General features: G+C 46.6%; 7 protein-coding genes across 7 annotated transcripts; 6 read left to right on the top strand and 1 right to left on the bottom strand.

Annotated features, from left to right (window-relative positions):
- Positions 1 to 1,931: 1,931 nt before the first annotated feature.
- K444DRAFT_596730 (uncharacterized protein) lies at positions 1,932 to 3,478 on the top strand. Its single transcript, XM_024878449.1, has 3 exons — positions 1,932 to 2,433; positions 2,485 to 2,710; positions 2,787 to 3,478. The coding sequence occupies exons 1-3, from the start codon at positions 1,962 to 1,964 to the stop codon at positions 3,274 to 3,276; spliced, it is 1,188 nt and encodes a 395-aa protein (XP_024731851.1). The 5' UTR covers positions 1,932 to 1,961; the 3' UTR covers positions 3,277 to 3,478.
- Positions 3,479 to 5,487: 2,009 nt separating this feature from the next.
- K444DRAFT_538683 (uncharacterized protein) lies at positions 5,488 to 6,384 on the top strand (the record flags this gene model as incomplete). The annotated part of the gene is made up of 3 exons (XM_024875563.1): positions 5,488 to 5,530; positions 5,633 to 5,841; positions 5,947 to 6,384. 3 exons carry the CDS (start codon positions 5,488 to 5,490, stop codon positions 6,382 to 6,384), a joined length of 690 nt encoding a protein of 229 aa, XP_024731850.1.
- Positions 6,385 to 6,545: 161 nt separating this feature from the next.
- On the bottom strand, positions 6,546 to 8,393 carry K444DRAFT_617393 (putative Hsp90 co-chaperone Cdc37). Its single transcript, XM_024881117.1, has 3 exons — positions 8,295 to 8,393; positions 6,855 to 8,207; positions 6,546 to 6,803 (listed from the first exon to the last, which is right to left on the bottom strand). Exons 1-3 carry the CDS (start codon positions 8,316 to 8,318, stop codon positions 6,657 to 6,659), a joined length of 1,524 nt encoding a protein of 507 aa, XP_024731849.1. The 5' UTR covers positions 8,319 to 8,393; the 3' UTR covers positions 6,546 to 6,656.
- A 269-nt stretch (positions 8,394 to 8,662) lies between these two features.
- K444DRAFT_645813 (uncharacterized protein) lies at positions 8,663 to 11,074 on the top strand (the record flags this gene model as incomplete). Its single annotated transcript, XM_024885125.1, has 1 exon — positions 8,663 to 11,074. The coding sequence occupies one exon, from the start codon at positions 8,663 to 8,665 to the stop codon at positions 11,072 to 11,074; it is 2,412 nt and encodes an 803-aa protein (XP_024731848.1).
- A 419-nt stretch (positions 11,075 to 11,493) lies between these two features.
- K444DRAFT_479372 (uncharacterized protein) lies at positions 11,494 to 11,916 on the top strand (the record flags this gene model as incomplete). Its single annotated transcript, XM_024872972.1, has 1 exon — positions 11,494 to 11,916. A coding segment is annotated over one exon (423 nt), but the record flags the coding sequence as incomplete, so codon positions are not given.
- Positions 11,917 to 12,417: 501 nt separating this feature from the next.
- Positions 12,418 to 12,597, top strand: K444DRAFT_538581 (uncharacterized protein; the record flags this gene model as incomplete). Its single annotated transcript, XM_024875552.1, has 1 exon — positions 12,418 to 12,597. The coding sequence occupies one exon, from the start codon at positions 12,418 to 12,420 to the stop codon at positions 12,595 to 12,597; it is 180 nt and encodes a 59-aa protein (XP_024731846.1).
- A 1,102-nt stretch (positions 12,598 to 13,699) lies between these two features.
- K444DRAFT_633826 (uncharacterized protein) lies at positions 13,700 to 16,787 on the top strand (the record flags this gene model as incomplete). The annotated part of the gene is made up of 2 exons (XM_024883666.1): positions 13,700 to 14,202; positions 14,255 to 16,787. 2 exons carry the CDS (start codon positions 13,700 to 13,702, stop codon positions 16,785 to 16,787), a joined length of 3,036 nt encoding a protein of 1,011 aa, XP_024731845.1.
- Positions 16,788 to 18,347: the final 1,560 nt, after the last annotated feature.

Raw genomic sequence — 18,347 nt, 5'->3', positions numbered from 1 at the left:
TTGAAAATCGAGTATAAGTTATCTGAGAACTTTATAAGATCTCGATTACTAAACTTATAAACTCGTATGGCAGTATCTTATATATCCAAAAGACGAGAAGGAAATAATAGTAGGAGCTCGCTATTCTCTTTATTAACTTTATTAATAGATCTCTTCTTTTTATTATAAGACCAGACTTTCTTAATTCCGGCCTTATAACTTATAGGCTATATACCAGAATCTTTAAAGGAATTAATAATCATATAATATTTAAACGTTTATTTACGAATTAATATTAAATCTCTAAAGAAAAAGATAATAAAGTATTTAAAATCGAGGCTATAAAGAACTAACTAAATTACTAGCTTATAGTAATACTTCCAGAAGCGAAAAATACTAATATCAAGTAGTTATAAAGCATATATTAGATAAGAATAATAATAATATAAGTAAATATTATTAAGTACTGCCTTTAATTAGAATTCGTCCGTCTTATGAAACTTATAGCTATCGAGAAGAAGGATTTTCTATAGCTTATTTGGGCTAGTATAAACGTAAAAAATCAAATAATTAAGGTATAATAAGGCTATCTTATTATTAGTATATCTAGTTAGGGTAGTAGCTATTTACTTCTTCCTAATAAGCTCAAGTATAATTCAATTTTCTATAATTCTTTGGCCTAGAATAATAATAAAAGGGGGAGAAGAGTTACTACCGTCTATATAAATAGCCTTAATTACTATTATAGACTTTCGATTCTCAGGGCTTAATATATATATCTTCTTAACCTTTACTAGAATAATAATATACTCTTCTCCTGGATACCTAATATAAGCTCCCGATTTGTCTATATTAATAACATTCTTGGCCTTTATAATCTTATACTTTCAAAGTACTATATAGTAGTTATTAAACCATTTTTTAATCTCTGTTTCGGTATGGAAATAGAGTCATATATACGTAATTAGCTTGGTTTCGATTATATAAAGTATTTTGTAATTATATAACTAGCCCGTAAACTATTATCTTAAAGGAGCCTACTAAGGAAAGTACTATTTCTAATAATATATTAGTCAAAATTACTAGATATATAAGTAAGAGATATACCGAGCATAAGTAAGTAATAGTAGAAAGTACTATATTATATATGGCACCAAGCCCTAGCTCCTATTACTTATAGTAATATTATTTAATTACTTCTTCTTATACCTTATTCAGGATCATATTATTCCCTCTATATCTATTATACATACTATTCGTATTTCTTTCCTTCTTCTTAGATCGTAATATCGCTTTTCGTAATGCCTCTTCCTTAATATGGTATATCCTGGCAGGTAATACTGAGGTTTCTATAGGGTTCTCGATAGCCCAGAGGCATACGGTATTAAATACTCGATTATAATTAGGCTTGGTTTCATACGGGTAATAATAATAATTAAGAGAGGACTACCTAATACGGGAGGAATTAATAAGAGGAGTTCCAGATATATTTGATGGAATACAGGATGTTAATTATAACAAAGGAGGCCAAATGCGTAATAGAAAGTCGCGTTTTTAGGCGTGTTTTTACTAGGTTCGGTTTTCTCCGATGGGACACTTGGTTTCGCGGGACACTTGCTTTCCCCGACTGGGAGCGAAGCGAGCAAAGGAGGACGAACCGACTATTATTGAGAAAATTCCATAAAAGTTAGATAGGCTTCTGTCCTACCTCACAAAGCTGTTTTAAAGAGTTTTAGGGGTTGCATTGAGATTTGGTGTAATTTTCCAAAGGTAGCGATCTTGGTGTTCCTCGCTTTTTAGCGGATGGACGATTTTTAATGCCGCCCGCCTTCGTACTTTGGGTTAGTGGCCAGTCTGGTCCCCAATCGACACCCCTAATCCTGGTGATCGACACCCCTAATCAACACTTGGGGGGGAGATCGTTTTAGTTCCCCATATCGCCAGGCAACTCCACTAAACCTCCCAGCCTCATCAACCCTGTTATGGCGCCCTTCGTTGAGGGCTTTCATCCAGGGAATATACCTAGTATTGTCACTGGTCTTCGGAATGATGGGACCGCGGCCTCTTTCTGTCTCGGCACGGCAGACCGTCCGCTCGCTGGCAAAGAGTGTGTCATTTATGCCGTTCAGTTTCCTGACGCCGCCACCTGGGCTGTGCGTATACCCGTGCATGCAAGCCATCTACCGCCAGAATCCATCACGAACTTCGTGGAGACGGAGGTGTCTATCTTGAAGCGTTTACAAACGAGCGGGTTCTCCAGGTCGCCGAGGTTGTTAGGTTATAATTCCGGGTTTGATAATCCTATTGGATTCCCGTACCTCGTATTGAGTTGGTTCGAAGGGACACAACTAGAATGGTCAGATACCATCCCTCCACAGAGAGAAAGCCGAAATAAGATTATCCGTCAAATGGTAGACATAATATTGGAATTAGCAGACTGCACAAAGGAATTGCGTATGAATGGCGCCCCTTCTCTTTGATGCATCAGCTTACCCGTTTTAATAGGTACTGGAACCTCCGCCAGCAAATATCTGGTTGAGTTCATCGACCGTAAGATCGTTCGCGTTAGCATTGGTCAGATGCCTGAGTTACAACTTCGAGATTGTTTCATCCAGCGAGCACTGGTGTCGAGAGTCGTTCATCCTGATCTTGAAAACTCTCCGTTCTTGATCTCGCACGAAGACTTGGCCCCACAGAACATTATCGTCGACAGCGAATATAACATCAAAGGGTATATCTTTCTCGCCGTTCAAATTCGACGGTTCCTATACGTTGCAGCCGGCATAGGCTGACCAGTGTCTACATAGGATAATCGACTGGGGTTTTGCTAGACTTCTCCCTCTTCAATTTGCAGTCGGTTTTCCACGCTTTTTAGCCATCGAACCGGTTGAAATAGACGCTCCCAGACCCCCGGACGTCGTTTCCTTTTCTTCTGCCTTTCTCCAAGCGTCTCCAGTCCTCCAAATCGACCGCCAGAATTTCATATCATATCTCTCATCCAGATCTCCTCTCGTGGAGCCCTCACCTCCATCCAGAACGATCTCACTCACGCAATCTATCAAGTTGGTCTTATCAGCTTCTGATATTGATTGGCGACGTCTCCTATTCGAAGCAGCTAGTAGCAAGGGCCTTCACAAGTGGATGGCGAAGAGATCGTGGCTGCTTCATGGTACAGAAAATGAATGGAGTACTCGTGGAAATTCTTTGGTTGAAGAGGTGGACGGATTTTTAGCGGGTGAGATAGGGCAGAAAAGCGGCCTAAGTTGGGAGATATTGGTAGATGCTATCAAAATCTAGACGATGAATTGTTGGTTAATGGAAATGGTGCAAGTACGAAGGGGTGCGCTGAAAGAAAGCTTCAGTGATATTGGGTTTCAGGGGAAAGTTTCCGGAATTAGTCATACACACGCTATGCCAAATGACACCCACGGTCTTCCTCCACATGATCTAGTTGGTTTTCGTGTTCGGTGCGGGCTCAGAGAAAACTCAGCGCAACTCCAATGTTATCCCAGCCCAGAATATCAATGTATAAATCCACTCCCACCTCCCCCTTGTGCAAAGAGCATCTGGCACAAACTCGTATTCTGTTTTGAGCGATATATACTCCATTGAACTCGTGAGAGACTATAATATCAGAAGACTAGAGATGCCAAACTTCGTGGTGAAGCTCTGCGGACCGGCCAAAGACCGGAAAGCAGACGCGTCGCTAATTTTAAACATTCATGGTCATTGCAGATGTTTAGTCACAAGAGATGTTATGTTCGGGTCAGGCTCGCTCTCGCTAACCTTGATGTCTATAATACTAGACTACTCAAAAAGCAAACCCGCCTTTTTTACCTCTGCTACAAGAGCTGTAATCTCCGAAGATGGCAATCTACGATCATTAGAACGGTTTGGTCCAAGATTGACATCACAATCGGAGCTGCTTGATCCAGAGTCTCACCCATCATATAGGTGTTGGAGGAGCAAATTTTTTTGCCCATTTCTGACTGTTTCATGATTTTCTCCTAAAACAACCTCCTCCACCGGAACAATCTTAATCGAGCAACTGCTGACTCTCCCATTACCTAGGGGTGTCGGACTGGACGGCACCTAATCGCAGGTCACTGTTCTTGCTTGGAGTTACTAAACTAGTTAGGACCAACTTTGGTGATGACCCAAATCCTGCAATAGCATTGTGAGCTGCAAGGACCCTGCTATGTTGCTTCTCAGGGGCTACCATTGACCAATTGAGGCTTGCCACAACTGCTAACAGAATTCCTTCCGCAATCCCAACAGAGGAAACAATGGAGTTACAACTCGTACTGTGGTTTCCAGACCGGAAAGTTGACTTCATAAACGAACAGAGTCCTCGGGGGCACGAGTTTAACACCAATGCAATAATCGACATTTTACACGGCATTGCGGTCATCAAGTGCCCGCATTCCAATGAATCAAAGACTTTGTAGACGATATAGACTCCATTTCGCTGGAATGGTACTCATTTATCGTGACAACTGCTGGGCACAAATCCTTTGTGCCCAAAAATGCTGAAGTAGGTGACATCTATTTGAGGCCTCTGGATCCAAATTTCCCCTCGTGCTGCATCGGCAGGACAAGGGATCACGTTACACCTTTATAGGGTATGCGTTATAGAGGAGTTCATGGCTGGGAATGCAAGAGAAATGATGAAGGATGGCAGACGAGAGGAGCAAACGATTAAGCTTGTGTAATTCCTCGCAATTTGAGGAACTTCAAATGACAAAGCAGGGGCAACCTTTGCACTGACCATACACTATTCAGAACAAAAGGCTCAGACCTCCCGAGACTGTGTCTCAATGAACCTGTTTTGCCACTAACCGGCCAAGAATGATCCCAAATCGCAATTTTCTTAGATCAAACAGAAAGCTTTCAAGATAAACCAAATCCTTACATCATCTTTTGATTGGAAGTAGAGAGGACTTTCGAGATAGAAGCCGCTTTGTTATTATCCCAAAGCCTTGAACAAGCCTGCTCTCCTAAACTTGTCCGGTTTGCGAAGGACTTCCCACACAAACTGAACTGATGCAACGTTTGCATAGCCATTTGTTTGCATATAAACATTCGACGAACTAAGAAAATACTAATTGGCCCTCCCCAGCCTTGCAGTGCCCATTTTGCAGCCACAAACCCGAGAATTTAATATTGCAGTCACGTGCAATTAAATTCATGAGCACAATCCAGTCATCTGGGTAGTGCTGTGATAGCTAGATTGCACGCAGTTGCTCTTATTACCAAACAAAAAGTTAATGCATGTCCTTCTCAAGCCGGGAGAACTTTCCCATTCCTTTTTAGAGGATATTGAGGCCGCGATGAAGTCGTTTGCTCCTGGAATTCCAATGAAAGGGGCTAAATACGCTATACCCTAAAAGGATAGCGGCCGATCACGGCAAACGCCGTCGCGCTTGCCTGTCTAGATATTGATTGACTTTCTAAACCATTATCAAAGCAACCACCTTGCGATAACTCCAACAACCCATCACAATCAAGATGGCAGACCGATTCCCCTCGCTGGAGGAGTTTGACTCTGGTGGTTCGTCTCTCCCCTTTCCTTCCTCATCCTTTTCTCACCGTTCATCCTTCGCGTTCACAAGACAGCAGGTCATCTTCCCAGCTCAAGGCTGACGCTCAACAGCACAAACCGAAGCCGCAGCTTTTGACGGAGATGACTTCCTCACTCGCGAGAAAGCACTGCTAGGTGACGACGCTGACCAATTCGCGACCGGACGTGATAACGCCGCGTTTGTGGAGGATGGAGATGATGATTTGCTGGGTGGAGGAGGTGGTGGTGAGGAGGTTACGGAGTTCGAGAGCTCGTTTCCTGCTATTGACTCGCGGAATGAGGTATGTTCTTTGCTTCCTTCCGTTCTCATTGTCTACGGGATGATGGGTTGAGGGGGGAGAAAGATTAGAGGGAGAGACAGGTGGCTGACTTGATCGAATGCACAGGGCGTAGCACCTGGCGGCTCCATCACCTACCAATCCGGCTACTACCCACCCCGTGCCGACGACGAAGAAGAGCCCGAAGTCATCAAGCAATGGCGCGAGCGCCGCGACCTCTCGCTCCAAGACCGGGAAGCCCGCTCGCAAGAGAAGAAGAACGAGACCGTCAAGGCCGCCCAGCAGAACATCGACGACTTCTACGAGAACTACAACTCGAAGAAGGAGAAGACGATTGCGCAGACGCGCCGCGATGCTGAGGAGTTTCTGGAGAGTAGGGAGGATACGAGTGCTGGTGGAACTAGCTGGGAGCGTATTGCAAAGTTGGTCGATTTGAGTGGGAAGGGTGCGAAAGGTGGTGCGACGGGGAGTGATAAGGCGAAGTTTAGGGAGTTGTTGATGAACTTGAGGAAGGACGAAAAGGCGCCGGGTGCTACGGGTTATTAAATGTCATTTTGAGATGAGATTGATGACTTGGGCGCCCGTGGAGGCTGATCTTGTAAAATGAATGCGTGCATTGCTGGTTGTATCTGTTCTTACGGCCTGCCTAATTATGGTTGGGCAATGGGGCGTTGAAAATACACGGCACATATCGAGACTCTCAATTTGTGTGATTGTGGATGTGATTGCCTTTTATGACTTGAAATCTAGAATCGCTAACGACCGTGCTTCATGCAGTCACGTTTCTGCCGTCAAATCGTCCTTCCAGAATAAATCCGTCATTCAGGATCATCAGCATATTTCTCCGAGAGTTTGGCATTCTCCGCCGCAGCAGCTCTCTCCTGTTCCTCAAATTCCTTCAAGGCCTTCTGGCCTTCCTCTGTCGTAGCATCAATGATTTGCTCTTCAAGAGACAGCATGCCACCCTATCGTCATGTTAGCATTTGGGATTGCGAAAGGGGATAATGTAAACATACCTCTCCCAGCTGACCAACCACCTCCTCAGCTTCCTCAACACTCATCTTACCCAATACCTTATTAACCTCATCCAGACTTCCACTCTCCAAAGCCCTCTGCAGTCCAGGCGGGAAAGCGTCAAACAATTTTCTCGCCTCAATCTCAACAGGGTCTTCACTGGTTTTGGGTGGGATCTTGATATTGATCGTAGTACCAGGATCAACGGCATGCAGTTGGATCTGCTCAACTCCACCGGAACCATCTGCTTCCTCCTGAGCTCTCTGCTTCTCAATCTCCTTAGCTCTTGACTTGATACGCTGATAAGTAGACTGAACATCGTCGAAGAAGACTTTTTGTGCTTGGTGTCCCTGTGTGGTAATACGCTTAAAGAACAGACCAACACCATCTCGTCCTAATGCCCTGCAATATTGAAGAAGAAGAGCCTGGTGGACGCATTGCCGTGAAAAGTCATCCATGTGGCCGATAGCTGCGTTGAACGCCATAACCAACAGACCATCTGTCTCCCTCTCAGCCATGACTTGCGGATGTTCGGAGATGAATTGCAAGCACGCCCTATAATCGCCCATCTTGATCAACGCAAATTGCTTTCCAAGCTCCGAGGCTTCGACCTCGGCTTCGTCATCGTCCTCGAGAGGTAAAGGTTCATCGACATCTGCATCCGCGCCAGAAGACTGAGCTGGGTCGTGCCCATGTTGAGAAGCGAGAGCATGCGGGTTCAGTACTTCAACTGCTTGGACCGTCTCCTTCTTGGTTGTTGTTTTCGGTGCTGGCTTATGGTCGGATTTGGCGACGAAAGAGCTGTCGAAGCCTGTGTGTATGCTCTCGCTCGTGATCTTTCTACCCTCTTCCTTCTCTAGCTTGTTCAATTCCTCTAACAGTTGCTTTTGTAGATCCTGGACCTTCGTAAGGTGGCTCTTAACTTCGGTGGCATATGCGTCGAAGCTACCATCTGACTTATTTTCCTTGATCTTTGCTTGAACTTGGTCTACCAACGCAGCCATCATCTTCGAATATGTAGGCTGTTCTTTTTCCTGCGTATGGACGCCAGCTGGCGGAGGCGGCGGTGCATCCTCACCCGCATCCCTGATAGTCTCCATAAACGTCTGCATGAATATCTCCTCTGGCTTGCGAGTCTCTGCCTCGGCTTTATGCGACTCTAAAGTAGAAAGCAGGCCGCTGATCCGTCGGAGCAGGCCATCGTTGACTATCCGCTCGTACTTGTACGTCTCGATTTGGTTCTTGCGTTCGAATCGCTGCTGGTGGATCTGGTTCTGCTTGGCGCGGATGAAGGAGCGTTTGTCGACGTTGGGATGGACTTCGATGTCGGAGTCGTCGCTCAGCTCGAGCGCGTCCTGGGATCGTCAGCCTTGAGGTTCAGCCTGGTTGGGGGAGGGAGGGTTGGAAGGAAATTAATTCTGGATCTCAAGGGGCTCATTTACCCATTTGCTGTAGTCAACAGGCATCTCGAGAACCTTGGCTCCAGGTTGTTGTAGCAAGGTTTTGGTGGAAGTGTGGACGTTGTTCCAGAAAGAATGTCTGCTCACAAAGTCGAATGTTCTACAACGCGAGGAGCTTCGATTTTTACCCCACCAGGCATAAACACATGCACAACTTTATGCGACAAGTGCATAAAAGCAGCGATGACGGAAGCTAGATCATGTTGGTGGTGACTTTTGAAGATCTTCTTCTCTCCAGTTTAATTCACTCACCTTCAACACGACCATGGACGTCAGACAGCGCTACGACTCTGCTCTCATGCGATGATATCAGCGGTCTTGATCCAATCCTTGCACACATGTCCGCCGCAATGCGACGGGCTTTACTGTTGAGAGGACCGGGATGGGGAGCCTCGATCTACGATGTAGCTTCGAAACAGCTCTCGAGGACGAGTCCTACCACTGCTGCGACGCAATGGTCTTCTACGGGACCTGCTAAAGTCTCAAAGCGGTTCAATGCGAATTTCCAGACTCCTCCCAAGCCAGCGACTCCTCAGCCGCTTACCAGCAAGCTTCTCTCCCACTCCAGAACGGGCCTATCATCGCCATGGCGGCCAGCAATTGCGCAATTACGACCATTTAATAGCACTTCGCATCTACGAGAAACACCGAAGGATACAGATCGGCAGGATCTGATTGAGAAGGAGAAAGCGAGGCGGGAAGAGGAAGAGGAGGATCATATCGATGAGCATGGCGGGTTCGCAAGGAGCGAGAAAGCTTCGAAAGCAGCACAGGTTAATCTCAGCGCTCGATTGCAGAGCTCAAAGGCACAAGGGAACTCAGCTGGGTTTGGGGAGATATGGAGGCTGATCAAGATTGCGAGGCCTGAGGCTAGATGGCTGGCATTGGCTTTTGCTTTCTTGTTAATTTCGTCTTCTATTACGATGTCGATACCGTTTTCGATTGGAAAGATCCTGGATCTTGCGACTAAGGACCCGGCTGAGGGCAATAAGTTATTCGGCCTGGAAATCAGCCAGTTTTATATTGCTCTCGGTGCTGTATTGACCATGGGAGCTGCGGCCAATTATGGACGGATCATCATTTTGCGGATAGTGGGAGAACGGATTGTGGCTAGACTTCGATCACAATTATACCGGAGGACATATGTACAGAATGCGGAATTCTTCGATGCGAATCGAGTTGGAGACCTCATATCCCGGCTAAGTTCGGATACAGTCATTGTTGGAAAAAGTATCACACAAAACCTGTCAGATGGGTTGAGAGCTCTCGTGAGTGGTGGAGCTGGATTTGCAGCCATGGCGTGGGTCAGCCTGAAGCTCACAAGCATTCTGTGCTTAATGTTCCCGCCTGTCGCCATTGGAGCTTTCTTTTATGGACGAATGATACGGAACCTGAGTCGAAAGATCCAACGGAATCTCGGGACGTTAACCAAGATTGCGGAGGAAAGGCTTGGCAATGTTCGGACAAGTCAAGCCTTTGCTGGCGAAATTCAAGAAGTCGGACGATACAACCACCAGATCAAGAAGATTTTCGCATTGGGGAAGAGGGAAGCTATCATCAGTGCCACTTTCTTCAGTTCCTCTGGATTCTTTGGTAATATGACGATCCTCGCCTTGCTATATTCAGGCGGATCAATGGTCAAGAGCGGAGTCATCAGCATCGGAGATCTGACATCCTTCCTGATGTACACGGCTTACGCTGGGTCGAGTCTGTTTGGTCTCTCCAGCTTCTACTCTGAGCTCATGAAAGGAGTGGGAGCAGCAAGCCGTCTCTTCGAGCTGCAAGACCGAAAGCCGACTATTCCAGCTACCCTTGGCACCAGGGTCAAATCTGCACAAGGACCAATCAAATTTTCGAACGTCTCGTTCGCGTATCCGACACGACCTGCTGTCAATATATTCGAAGGTCTCGACTTCGAAATCCCATCAGGAACTAATGTTGCCATCGTTGGGCCAAGTGGTGGCGGGAAATCCACCATTGGATCACTGTTACTGAGATTCTATAATCCAACGGAGGGAACGATTTCCATCAACGGTGTTGACATCTCAAAGATGAATGGCAAGTCTCTGCGTCGTCGAATTGGTATGGTTGGTCAAGAGCCAGTTCTGATGTCTGGTTCTATTGCGGAGAACATCGCATATGGCAAGCCTCATGCTACCAGGTCTGAAATCATTGCTGCAGCACGGAAAGCCAACTGTCAATTCATCAGCGACTTCCCGGACGGTCTTGATACTTCTGTTGGTGCACGAGGGGCTCAATTATCTGGTGGCCAGAAGCAGAGAATTGCCATCGCCAGAGCACTGCTCAAGAATCCAGATATCCTGATTCTCGATGAGGCAACATCGGCCTTGGATGCAGAATCCGAGACGTTGGTGAACTCGGCATTGGCCGCTTTGCTCAAGGGACACAACACCACCATCTCTATCGCCCATCGACTATCGACAATCAAGAGATCAGATCACATTATCGTGCTTGGAAATGATGGAAAGGTTGCTGAGACGGGCACATACCCCGCGCTCTCCAGCAATCCAGATTCTGCTTTCTCCAAATTGATGGAGTGGCAGATGAGCGGTGGTGACGCAGCAGACAAGCGAGCCACGGAGCCCGAAGGCCATCTTACCGAGACCGAAGAAATCAGCGATGATCTTACTCGGTTGAATGAAGAAGAGAGCGAAGAAGATATTGCCGAAGAAGCTGAAGAGGAACTCGAGGGGCGGAAACACGAACCAGTAACGGAGAAGAGCTCGAAAGAGACTAAATAAGAGACGACTTAGACGGGATGATGGTTGGATAGGATACCGCATACCGCCTACAGGCCCTCGCCGCTCTCGTTTGTATTGCTTGCACTTTGAGGGCGTTCTTATAGAGATGCATTGGGATGGTGGGATGGTGGTGTGTTGCCCGGAAAAGGGCAAATGCAGGTCATGATGTTTGTACTATACTCCGCTCGGTACGAATAGAGATTTACGAGGTATCCTGCTTCAACGTTGGAACCCAGGATGATGTGTGTTTTGGGTGCGATTGAACCGCTTTGCACTTGCTTTTAAGCTTCTGGTTCGTGATGTTCTATTGTTCTTCAAGCGAAGCGTACAGTGCCTGTCGCTTAGTTCTCGTGTTTTAAGCGAAAACACGTAAAAGCGCGTTCACGCGTCACTCTCCCTCTTCTCTTCTACACACAATTATGCCACCAATACGCACTCCCTTAGCTGAACGCAATAGCAATGGGCACCGGGGCCCTGAACTCTCTGAATTCGAAAGAGGCCGTATAATTGGCATGCACGATGCTGGCAAAAAAGACATCGAGATACACCGGTTCTACCATCACCCATATTCAACCGTACGATCCACGATTCAATCGGCCCCCTTACGTGAAGACGGGCACTCTTTACCTCGATCTGGACAGCCTAAATCGTGGACTCCTGCCCAGGAACGCCGTGTACTGCGTCACGTACGTCGTTTTCCAAAAGATACATATGCGGAGGTTATAAAGGCGTGTGAGGTGGGGTTTAAGAAGAGCACGGTGAAGAAGATACTCAAGCTCCATGGTATCAAGAATTGGAAGTGCAAACGAAGGCCTTATTTAATGGCAAAGAATGCCGCGAAGCGGCTTGCTTGGTGCCTTAAACATCGAGGCAAAAGACCTGAGGAGTGGGGAATGATAATGTGGAGTGACGAGTGTAGTGTGGAGAGGGGGCGGGGTAAAAGAGATGAGTGGTGCTTTCGAACGTCGACACAAAAATGGCAACCACAAATGGTCCAAACTTATGGTACGAGCAAGAATATGAAGGTTATGGTCTGGGGAGCCTTTTGGGATAATGGGAGGAGTAACCTTTATATTATGGATCGGGATTTTGAGTCGGCGAAGCATGGGTACTCTGCAGAGTCATATTTGGAGGTTTTGGAGGCAGAAGTTGGTCTAATCTTCTCTATATTGGACCCTGGATATGAATTCATGCAGGACAATGCCTCTATTCATATGGCTAGTAAGGTGAAGGAATGGTTCAAAGCAAGGGGGTTCACACTGCTTGAGGACTGGCCTGCTTACTCCCCAGATCTCAATCCAATCGAGCATATCTGGTGGCACCTAAAGACTAGGTGCTATGAGATGTTCCCTGACGTTGCCGCGGACAAGTCGGAGTCAGAATATGCACGGCAAAGATTGGAGTCTTGTCTTCAAGCCGCTTGGGATACTCTAGACCAAGATTTGTTTAATAAGTTGGGTGCAAGTATGAATGATCGCATTGAGGCAGTCATTGCGGCTAAGGGCTGGCACACTAAGTACTGAGCCCAATTTCCGGTGTATTTTAGAAATTTTAATATTATTGGAAAGAGAATATTGCGACGATTAAAATAAGCTAATATATACGTAAATAGGACCGTAATTGATAAAGATATAAAAGAAAGAAGTGTGAATGGGAATGGTGGGGTGCGGGGTAAAATTCAAAAACACGAGAACTAAGCGACTAGTACTGTACCCATCATTCTTACCATATTCATCGAAGATTGAGAAGGAGCGGTCCCCAACGCAAGCTCTGCAGTCGCCATGATTTCCTAACTTATTGTGCCGCCCCAACTCTTCTCTCTCCTCTTCGACGACGCATTTCCACTTTCATGTCTTTTCCGACTGCTCCAACTTTCATTAACTTGCACCTTGCATAAGTATCTCGGGTCTGCACCCCAATCCGTCTTCTGCTAGCCGATCGCCTTCTCACAATCGACAAGCATATCTTCCGTAGAGCCTCAACGACTCATGCTTTCCGATATAAATTAGTTTTCCCCACGTCCCATTGCACCGCTGAGCAGTGCTAACTTCTCACGCTTCCTGAAATATACAACCTGGCAGCGCCAAGTTTTCTTGAGTGTTCCATAAGAAATCCAGGACTCAATCCCATCCCCAGAACGAGTGTTCTCAATGATACTCCCTCGTATCTTCAACTTTTCAGTTGAAAACCATGTCTCAAAAACGTGTCCTCTGTTAACATTTCGTCAGGTCACTAGTTCAGGCTCTCCTTGGCACTTGCTTTGGGATAGTGAAACCCTGAGAAGATTTGTCTAACCTGACGCGGACGGTATTCCGCCAGCCTCATGTCCTCACAATTGGGCATCAGGTTCGTGAGACTCTCCGACTCGTTCCATTGGCCTGTCAGAGAGAAGACGGGACGCCGGATCTGACAGCCAATGAAGGAGCTTTGATAATGGTCACATGATGCTGTCCCAAATTGGGTCACCGATCGAAATTTCGCTAGGCTCAGAAGGCGTTCGGCTTTGAGTTTCAAGACTTTCCACAAATGGACCTTGAAAATTTTTCTCATTTCTCTTAATAATTTGTTGTTCTTTAATGCCAGCTTAGTTCTGAGCATCAACGAGCAAATGCATGTCTCTTTAACATGGCTTGCACTGGCATCAAAAACCTCCCGACTTCGACGAAAAGGGGCAGATCACGATCCCTATCATCTTGTGAGCAAATCACGCGAGTCGACGACGATCTATTGGTTCGAAAGCGCCCTCCGCTTTCCGGCCATGATCTAGATAAGCTCAATTGCCATATTTATCTTCAAGACTTTGGATCTCAACTTCAAAAGGCTGCCAGTGCGATATTTCCGGGCCATCAAATCTCAAGGTATACTGAAGTCCACGTGATCATCTTGTCCTGGGAAGACGAGGACCCCAAACTACCTGTTTCGTTAGAGATAAAGGCCTTAGCAGACGTCTTCTCAGATCTATACGGATTTGAAGTTGAGCAATGGCTTATTCCCTCGGAAAATTCACACAATAAGTTGCAGAGCAAGGTCCTCAAATTTCTCGGTGATGATGACGTCGGCCACCTGAAGATCGTATACTACGCTGGACATGGGAAATTGACGAATCATGGAACTCCAGCTTGGACAAGGTATGGACCAAGGCCAATCTTTTAGATTGCATTTCTAATCATGCCCTTGAAGTTGGCAGAACAGCCGGAATGACCGCTGTCCTACGGTAAAATGGTCTGGCATTCAGAACACGCTAGAAGAGTCTCGCTCGGATGTCTTGATTCTCTTAGATTGCTGTGCATCTGGAGTCTGTACAACTGACGAAGGGAACGGTGTCACAGAACTCATTGCTGCCTGTGCATACAACGGCATTGCTAACGGGGTTGGGCCGTTCTCATTTACACACGCGTTGATCAGCAGGATGCGAAAGCTCGCTCCGTTACCATACTTCACCATCGGATTTCTATACAATGCCCTGTTCACAGAAATTCAAAGCTGGAGGATTGAAGACTCTCGGCACAAAAAACCTCCTATACATTTGGTCTTGAGCCAGAACAACGAGAGACCGAGGAGCATTCGCCTATCATCCCGTTTGCGTATGCTAAAAAGGAATCAAGAAGGAATTGATTCAAATTTGCAGAATTCCTTGGATGCACCTCTGAGTTCTCATCCCATATTCGAGACCACGTTAAACTCTCCGTCTGCCTCTATGTCAAACCACCAAACGTCTTCATCAAACGATTCCACTACCTCCAGCCAGACCAGTGGCAATAGACGAGAATCAGGATTATGGCTTTCTCCTTCACCAACGAGTTCAATAGAACTCCCCGAATACCCAAGGCTACTATTTAGCATCCGAATCCAAGAGGATGTCAAATTTGGCGATCTTTCGATCGAGATGTTTACTGACTGGCTGAGAGATGTGCCCGTCTCTTCTAGTTTGGTTAGAGTCGAGGCGGGATTCGCAAGTGATTCGACCCTTTTGATGGTATCAATGCCAGCCGCAATGATTGCCTACATCCCTTCAAATTCTGCAATCATCATGCTTGGGGTAATTCGCTCCCAGAATCTCTTGACACCCCCCAAACAAGCTGGAACACAATCGACTGGAGGTATCGAGACGACGACGACAAATGCATCCCACACCCCTTCACCACTTCCCGAAAGACCAAGACGCCTTGAGGACCGGCATTCAGTTTCAACCATCGGAACAACAAGCTCCCAATCCGCGTATACCCATTCTGATGAAATTTTTTCGGATGGCAGGGCATCGGTGATGACAAGCGTGTCTTCCATCACTACTGGTAGTCGGTTTGCCTTTGTGCCACCTGTTCCGCAACCTCTAAAGCATGATCCCGTAGAAGGCCTTTGGAATGGGATTTTGAGGGTCATACCTTGCAAAATCGATCATAGCAACCAACTCTGGGACGATACCTTCACAATATTTCCAACTTGTACAATATGTGGCTTCTCCAGGTGGCATAGCTTGATGCTCAATGCCCAAAGCATTGAATTGGAAACATTCATGGCTGCAATGGAAGGTTTCAGGATTGGTGGGAGCCCTCTTGACTACGCTGGAAACTCCTCGGCCCACTATCTGATGTCGGCTGGATTCAATCTGGACTATCTGAGACGGCTGCATTGGATGGAAGCTGGGAGGCAAGCAATATACGAGCAGAACGTCTTCGGACAAAACCCGCTGCATGTCGTCAATCCAAACGCACGGGGGCATGAATTGGTCAGACTCTTGGAATGGTTCAAGACGGTCCCGGCGGTCAAATTGCCCCCTGGGCTTCTCCTTACTCAGCGCGACATTTATGGCCATACGCCTCTTCATGCACTCCTTTGCCGCCCACTCGAGACAGAGCTTTACACGAAGATTTTGGATGTATTTCCGTTGATCGAGCATCAACTTCGTGCACCCGACGTCTCTGGCAAGACCGTTCTCGCTTTAATGAACGAAGCTGCATTTCAGGCACAATCAATGTCTGGAAACAATTTCAAAAAACTACAAAACGGCGCTTCAGTTGTCGAAGCATTCCTTGAAAGAACTGGTGGCACCGGCACAGAGCATGAGTATAGCTTTCACGAAATCGCACGTGGGGCAAGGGGAACCTCTTGGGCAATGTTTTATGAGTGCCGAATATGTAGCCAGGTCAACACACATTCAAGTTCCTATCTCGACCAGATGATATGTGCATGTGCGCATGGGAGAGACCGCGGTGCTCCAGACTCCGCTGGTTTGACACCAGCACACGCCCTGATTACTTGCAAGCGAGCCACGCCTGACGGTACCCACGAGAGCCCTACACAGACCGCAGAACTTTTCCGACTCCTGGTACCACGCGATGACACTACTCTTCGCGAAGCCCTCCATGTCTTAGACCCACAGGGAAACAGTTTGATGCACAACGTGGCCGTTCGCGGCTTCCATGAGATCCTCGAGTACATGATCTCCCTGGAAGAGCCGAAAAGAAGACGTGCCATGGTCAACGCTTGTGTGAATCATCAGAACAGAGAGATCAGCGTTCTTGCTGCGGTTGAAGAAGAGCTTCAGAAGATGTCGGAGCGCAGTAGGATAGCGAATCCTTTTCAAAAGAAGGACCCACTTCGTGAACGGTTCCTCAATGAGATGCGGGGCCAGCTTCTTAAAGTTAAGCAGATTCTACTGAGTGCCGGGGCGGAGATGAATCCCAGTCCTACGACTCGCTGGCGGATTACTTGAGTGAGAGATGAAGGATATTCTTTGGTGTAAGGAACACACGTCTGCCACTTGGTCTTGCTGAATAGCCAATCAGAGGGATTAAATTCTGTCCACAACTTCGTGGCTATTGATCAACTTTCGCTACAAGCTCCACTTGAAAAGCAAGGAGTGCCGGACAAGGACTGAGGCCACGCATTTGGAGAAAAGAAGGGGTGATTACGTCATTATCCTATTGCATTTACACCTTTCCTTTAATATACTTGACAAGAAAGTTAGTCATCCTCTCGAATTCGAGCTTTCCTCGTCTAGCTTCCCGAGCAGACTCGCTAGCGTTAAAGGAGGCGCCCTGTTGGTGCACTGTGTGCATCCTATTTAACAACATCCGCTTTCCCATTATCCAATCGTGGCCCAGTTTGTATTGGCACCGTGTTCTGCACCTAATCAAATAGTTAATGTCCCCCGCTTTTGTCTAGCCCTGCCGCACAGCCAAAGCACAAAGAATCCTTCTAGGCGAAAAGGTACGTTTATTTACTAGGTACTATGAGAAAATAGTAATGCATCTGCATTAGACGCATAACGGAATTATTTCCTTCTGGCATCGACCCTCCGGGTAGGATCTAGAGCCTTGTAGATGTGAAGTGGCGCTTCAATTTTGGCGCAATACTACCATATTCGTTCCCTGTAATCATTCGCTCTTCCTTATTCAGCTCGCGAACAAGATCTTAGAATGTATTGGTCTACTCGAGAAACTTCAGACCCTTTACTTGAAATAACGGGCTATAAAAGAACTCAATATCTACTTGGAGCAATATTTTGAAACACTTTACCAATTATCTTCAAATCCAAAGATTTTACTACAGCCCCACAATGCAGTTCCACAAGATCTCCCAACTATCCATCATCGCTTTGGTCTTGGCTTCACCAGCCCTCTCATGTATTAGTGTTTACGCCGAATGGGACGGGAATAAACACCAAGCCTCCTACACCTTCTTGGTTACAGCTATGTTCATGCTAACATGCTGTTCAGCTACTAACTCGTTCCACGCTACTTTGAACGACAATAGACGCAACATTTGGTGGGTTGGCCCCCTGAGAATTGGCTCCGGCATCCAGGGAATCATTTTCGCATGCTCGGGTGGTAGGGGGTCAAATAGCGCGACCTTGTGGCTTAATAGTGGAGAGGTGGAGTACGAACACGGAGGCTTTGATAGCTGATTTTGCACCAACACTCAGGAGCTAAATTTCTGGTCCATTCGACGACTGGTACAAGGTGTCGACTGCAAGGGTATAGCGTTGAGGCTCATGAAGCTTGGGCATGACCAGGCACGCAATTTATATATAGTGCTAGCTAATAGTCTCAAAAATCGATATAATAGTGCCAGGCATTTGTGGCAATCTAGTAGAGAGTGTGCTTCCATCATGGTCTAAGTTTGGTTACCCCGAGTTCGAGTACTAATAACCGTATTGGGCAACATGTGAGAATATGATGAGACACAAAGAGCTATGATATGCTACCCGTGGGATTCCCTTGAGAAATCATTTTGAATAAGTAAAGCCCTACCTTGCGGTCCTGGCTACCAG

The sequence above is a fragment of the Hyaloscypha bicolor genome, assembly GCF_002865645.1.
Source record: "Hyaloscypha bicolor E unplaced genomic scaffold K444scaffold_126, whole genome shotgun sequence".
Lineage (NCBI taxonomy): Eukaryota > Fungi > Ascomycota > Leotiomycetes > Helotiales > Hyaloscyphaceae > Hyaloscypha > Hyaloscypha bicolor.
This window is presented reverse-complemented; position numbering and strand designations above follow the sequence as displayed.